The sequence below is a fragment of the Nicotiana attenuata genome, unplaced genomic scaffold, assembly GCF_001879085.1.
Source record: "Nicotiana attenuata strain UT unplaced genomic scaffold, NIATTr2, whole genome shotgun sequence".
Classification (NCBI taxonomy): domain Eukaryota; kingdom Viridiplantae; phylum Streptophyta; class Magnoliopsida; order Solanales; family Solanaceae; genus Nicotiana; species Nicotiana attenuata.
The window spans coordinates 293,553-299,952 of NW_017671307.1; the positions used below are offsets into that span (position 1 = coordinate 293,553).

The 6,400-nt window shown below is 37.5% G+C and overlaps 1 protein-coding gene across 1 annotated transcript; it reads left to right on the forward strand.

Moving 5' to 3' along the window:
* Positions 1-1,605: 1,605 nt before the first annotated feature.
* Positions 1,606-2,852, forward strand: LOC109207439. The gene is made up of 2 exons (XM_019370358.1): positions 1,606-1,669; positions 2,242-2,852. Exons 1-2 carry the CDS (start codon positions 1,606-1,608, stop codon positions 2,850-2,852), a joined length of 675 nt encoding a protein of 224 aa, XP_019225903.1.
* The last annotated feature ends 3,548 nt before the right edge of the window (positions 2,853-6,400 follow it).

Here is a 6,400-nt window from a genome sequence, read left to right on the forward strand (position 1 = left end):
TTAATTTCATTCGTCACCATTTGAAGGATTTTCAGAGGAAGCTATTGGATTATGAATCCTAACTCGAATTTGGTTATATTTCATTAATCTATTGTTGTTTTCTTGATTTAATTAAGGAATTTGGTTGAGAATGTTGGGAAAATGGGGGGAAAGTTTCCCAATCGAATTTCTGAGTTTTGAGTGGGATTTTGACATCGGATTTGGATAATTTTGGTACGAGTGAACTCGTGAGTGAATGGGTATCCATAAATTGTGACATTTACCCGATTTCGAGACATAGGCTCGAGGAGGCTTTTGGGGCGTTTTTCTAATTTCTTTCCTTAGCTTTGATTTAGTTAGCTAGATTAGTTTCTTGTAGCTATATTTATGTTATGTAATTGGTTTTGGCTAGATTTTGGCCATTCGGAGTCGAATATTTGTGGAAAGAGCATTATTAAGGATTGATTTGAGCTTGGTTCTAGGTAAGTGGCTTGCCTAACCTTGTGGGGGGGGGGGGGGACTCCCCTTAGGATTTGGTACTGTTTAATATATGAGTGTCGTGTAGGTGAGGTGACGAGTACGTGCACGACTATTTGTTGTAAAACTCCATTTTTCACTAAGTCATAAACCTATTTTCTCCTTGTTTGATTAAATTAGAATATGTACTATCATGTAGATTAGAAAAGCATGCCTACGTGTTTTAATTGCCTATTTGATCTCTGTGTAGCATGTTTAGTAAAAATTACCCGGTTTCCTTGATTTGAACTTAATCCAAATTGTAGATTTTCTTGCTATGACTGTTAATTATATTGGTTGAGCGCATATGTACTTTGGGACGACGGAACGGTATTCCGGGAGATCCCCCTGTACCGCATATTTACTTTGGGACTACGAAACGGTATTTCGAGAGATCCCCCAGCACTGCATATTTACTTTGGGACTAATGGAATGATATTCTGGGAGATCCCCCTGTACATTTACGTTTGGGACTACGGGATGGTATCCCGGGAGATCCCCTATTGCTATTACTGTGTTCTGAGTTGTTGGCTTTCATTGAATTCTATTCCTGTTAGATTTCCGTATTTATTTTACTATAATATTTCTTTCTGTCTTATTTCATTATATCTATACCAGTAGGGCCCTGACCTGATCTCGTCACTACTCGACCGAGGTAAGGCTTGGCACTTACTAGGTATCGTTGTGGCCTACTCGTGCCCTTTCCTGCACATTTTTTTCGCGTGCAGATCCAGGTACTAGCTATTAGCCTCGAGTCTAGCTGTGTGGTTTCTGCTTCAGGAGACTTCAAGGTACATCTGCCCACGTCCGCAGACCTCGGAGTCCCCTTCTATCCCCTATGTTCATTTTCTTCTTTTCTGTAGAAATGATGTATATAACAGTTAAGAATTCTTAGAAGCTTGTGACATCGCGACATTTCGGGTTTTGGGAAGGATGATTATTTTTTATGCCGGATGGCACCGTTGCTGCTTATTAATTATATCTGTTAGCAGTTATCCTTGTGTTTTCTCTTCATTTCCATAAATTTTAGGCTTACCTAGTCGTAGATAATAGGTGTCGTCACGACAGTTCACGGAGGGAGAAATTGGGTCGTGACAGCTAGTGGCCCTAATGGCTTCACTGGCAAATTTTTCACTCTTGTTAGGGCATAATCTGTCGGGATTTGCTAAGCATGGTTAGTGTTTTCTTTTGTGGATCAGAACTTCCAAGATTCATTACACACACCAACCTAGTGCTATTGCCAAACAAGAAAATTGTGTCTACCTTTTCAGATTTGAGACATATTAGTTTGAGCAATTTCTCAATCAAGATCATTTCTAAAGTGTTTCATGAGAGGTTAGTAGAGCTTTTACCTACACTCATTTCTCCTAATCAAGCAGGGTTTGTGAAAGGAAGGAGTATTGTGGAGAACATTCTATTGATACAAGAGATAGTGGTAGATATTAGAAAGAGGGGTAAACCATCCAATATGGTGATCAAATTGGATATCGCTAAGGCTAATAATAGGGTGTCTTAATTTTTTTTTTTTGACCAAGGTGTTAAGGTAGATGGGTTTTGGCGAAGGTTTTCATTGATATGTTATTCAGATTGGTTTCAAATAACTGGTATTCAGTATTACTAAGTGGCTGAGAAAATGGATTCTTTAAATCCACAAGAGGTGTCAAGCAAGGTCTCTATCTCCTACCTTATTTATATTAGCAGCAGAAGTGTTAGGGACAGCTTTGGATGCCTTATTTGATAATGCAGATTTCATTGGATTTGAAATGCCAAAGGGGAGCAAAAATATCAATTATCTTTCATATGCTGATGATATATTTAGTTCCTCTCACTTTCATGCAATACAATGGACTACGAATGTGCTTGAAGAATATGAAGTTGCATCTGGACGAAAGGTGAATAAGGAGAAGTCTTCATTTTACATGCGTGAGAATACACCCTATCATGAAGCCAATACAGTGCATCTCATCACAGAGTTTAAGAGGCATCCCTTCCCATTTACTTACCTTGGTTGCCCAATCTTTTATAATAGAAGGCAGGATGTGTTTTATAAAGATATTATTCATAAGGTGCGAATTTACTCCTGGAAAGGCAGGCTACTATCTATAGGTGGGAGAGAAATATTGATAGCACATGTTCTAGAAAGTATGCCAATTCATCTACTATCAGCAGTGAATCCTCCACAGTATGTAATTGCTAAGTTACATAGAATATTTGCAAGATTCTTTAAGAGTAATTCTGGGAATGGCAAGGCTAAGCATTGGGCTTCATGGGATACTTTATGTTTTCCTAAGGATGAGGGTGGTGCAGGATTTAGATCATTACATGATGTCTCTGAGGCATTGTTTTCAAAAATATAGTGGAGTTTTAGGACCAATGACACATTATGGTCTACTTTCATGAGAAATAAATACTGTGAGAAGATCAATGAGGTGATGGTACCTTGGAGAAGTGGCTCACATGTATGGAGAAAAATGTTACAAATGAGAGATTTGATTGAACATCAAATATGGTGGCTGGTGATGAGTGGTGATGCACATAGCTGGTATGATAACTGGACAGGATTAGGGGCACTATACCATGCTATTGGACCTGATCATCGGTGTGATGAATCCATCGCACAAATCACTGAAGTTGTAGAGCAAGGCAGCTGGAATGAAAAACTTCTAAGAGACATGTTCCTGGGGATTTAGAAGATTACATACTGGAGTGCATTGAACCTCCAAATGCTGAGGAACTGAAGACCATTTCACAATCAAGTCCGCATGGCAGTACATAAGAAGAAGGAGAATGATAATATGTTGTACAAGTTTATTTGGGTGAAGGGATTACCATACAAGGTATCTTTTTTCATGTGGAGATTATGGAAGGCAAAAATACCATTAGATGATACATATAGAAGGTGGAGATATCTCTTTCCTTCAAGGTGTTAGTGTTGTAGAAGCCCTAAAGAGGAAACACTTGCTCATGTTTTCTTTAGGTCTCATGTGGCAAAGTTTTTAAGGAAATAATTTAGTGCAGCTGCATGGATTAATATTGAAGGAAAGGTGTTGCTACAGGTGATCGAAGAATGGTGGAGAAAACTAGTGAACACTAGTCTTAGGCCTATTTACCAAGCTATTCCTTCACTGATTGTGTGGCACTTATGGAAGAGAAGGAATGCAGGCAAACATGGGAGAGTGGTGCCCATTAATAAACTGATCTATGAAGTTTATACATCACTGTATATGTTGCTAAAGGTGAGACACAGCAGTCATACCAAATGGTCAGAATTGCATGATAAACTAATGGCTCATAAACCTAAGTTGAAGTGCACTAGGGTCTGGTCGCAGCTGCCTCCTATAGGATGGATAAAGTGTAACACTGATGGAGCATGTAGAGGCAATGATGGTAGAGCTTCTTATGCATATTGTATTAGAGATGGAGTGGGTGATCTACTATATTCACAGGCAGTTAGATTGAAAATGCAACTAATAACATTGCAGAAGCTACAGCCATTCTAGAAGCTCTAAGGTACATTGTGCAATCTCAGTTACCTCCTTGTGTCATTAAAACTAATTATATGTTGATGAAGCAAATCTTAAATGAAGTGTGGGAGACTTCATGGAATATTGTAATACAGATAGAGGATATTAAAAGGCTCATGACTATGTGTACAGTTGCAGTGACTCATGGTCTTAGGGAAGGAAATAAGTTAGTTGATCACCTTGCTAACGTAATGTCAGAACACCAAGCAATTGTACTGGTGAATTCCTTTATGGAGCTAGATATTGAAGGAAGGAAGATCTCAAATAGTGATAAGTCACAGATACCCTACATTAGGGTAAGAAAAGCCTAATTCTATTGATGATGTACTGGGATGACAAGATATTGATGTGGGGAGTCTGTCTAGTAGGGAGAAGGGTGAAGAAATGTTGTGGAGGAGATGGGAAAGCCACTGGAGAAAGAGTATACATCTCCCTTTCTACTGAAATCCTTAGAGTGGAGAGTACGAAGGTTTTTATACTAATATAGTTTTCCGTTTTGCATGTAATTTTGATGGTGCTTGGTCTTATGTTCTAGCCAAGCCTGCAAGGGTGGTATTATCATCTTTCATTCTTATTCCCTGTAGGTGTAACCAGCTCATAAGCCAGCACAAAATTTTACCAAATGAGTTGTGGAGAAGGCCTCAAACAAGCCAACCAAACGGGATATTCAGAGTGTAGCAGTTGGGTTTGGATGGGGAGTATTATGCTATAAGGTGTAATTGCCTTTGTTCTATTAGCGTGCTGGAGGTCTTACAAGATATAAACAGCAGGGTACAGGAATAGTCAAGGGTTATGGGTACACGCAAAAAGCTTTCACTTCCCAGGCGATATAATTTGACACATGGGAGCTGGCATCATTTTGTGAGCTGCTTGATCAGCATATGGAGGTGCTACCAGGTAAACATTGCCTCTATTTTTCATGAGGAAGGTAGTGGAAATAGGTTTGTGCTGGTAATTGTTTTGTACAACCATGAATTACTGAGGAAAAGTCGCAACAACAATAGTGTTACATGGACCTGGACAGTTAGGATGGGCTTCATTGCGCATGTGTTATCAACTAGTCTAGCTTTGTTAAGATTGGATCATTGTTCTAGGAATCAACTAGTACTAATGTTTGCTATGAAGTACAATCGCTTATCCTCGGAATCATATGTGAATTAATGCAGTGCATTCCATGTGTAGTAGGAAAGTTGTGATCACACAAGTTTTCGGCCAAGAGAGGCTCTTCATGGGAGATGCTTTATAGTTCATTTTTTACTATCACTATTGAGTGTATGCTCAACATTGATTATAGGATTGATGTACTTTCATATTTCATTTATCTTCATTTTGTGAGACCTCCTGCCATCTTGTAGTTTCCTTTTTGATTTATATTAATAAAAACACCAGTAAGCACCCAACTTAGTGGTATATTTGGTTTAAAAAAAGATATAAGAAATATTATTTAAGCAAATAAGTATTTTAAAATAATATTTGAAGCTTGTAAAAATATAAAAAGTTATTTTGACTCAAAACAAAAATGTTAAATGCAATTAATTATAAAATATGAGCTATTATTGCAAAGATGCGTAAATAACATAAAAATGCAAATATAATTATAGAAAATGAAGTAAAATATTATAAGATATGCATATGAGTATAAATGACTAATTTAAATCACCCAAAATAATTTGGGAGCCAATTATTAAATATCGGATAATTAAAAATGCAAGAAATCAATTTAAATGCTTTAAAAATTAAGAAAATTACTTATATGACCCCAATAAATTGGGTAATAGTGCAAAAATAATATTTTGAAAGTATATAAAATATTTTATAAAATATGAGGACAAAATTGGGTATCAACAGCTGCCCCTCTTTACCGGGAATGATGAAAGAGTTGTCGGTTAAAGAAAATGATGACCAATTTTGTTCGAATGAACGAGGATGAGGTATTTACTTTTTTAAAATGGGGGCTGAACCCTGGTTCCTGAGTTGCCTACATATCCCTGCTATTACGGGAATCAAGTCGTGTGCAGTTCTGGATCCAACGGCAAACGAAGCCGATGAAGCTGTTATAGAAGGGGCATACATTTTGAAAAAGGATCTTTTCTAGGTAGGGTAGTTTCATAAGTAGTGGATAATTTTAGGTGGAGCTATGAATGCGAAATTAAACGTTATGGATGTGCAAGACAAATGCTTGAGCGATTATGGGATAAAAACCTTCAATTGCAGGTTATCGATTACATTTGAAGTAATTAAAGGATGTGAACGTTGTGAATGGAAACCAGAGAGACAATTGCTCCTGTTTGTTGGACGGTTACCTTTCGAGTTACCTACAAAACTTAAAATACGATACACGCGAATATATATAGTTATTGCGGAAATTTAAACATGATGCA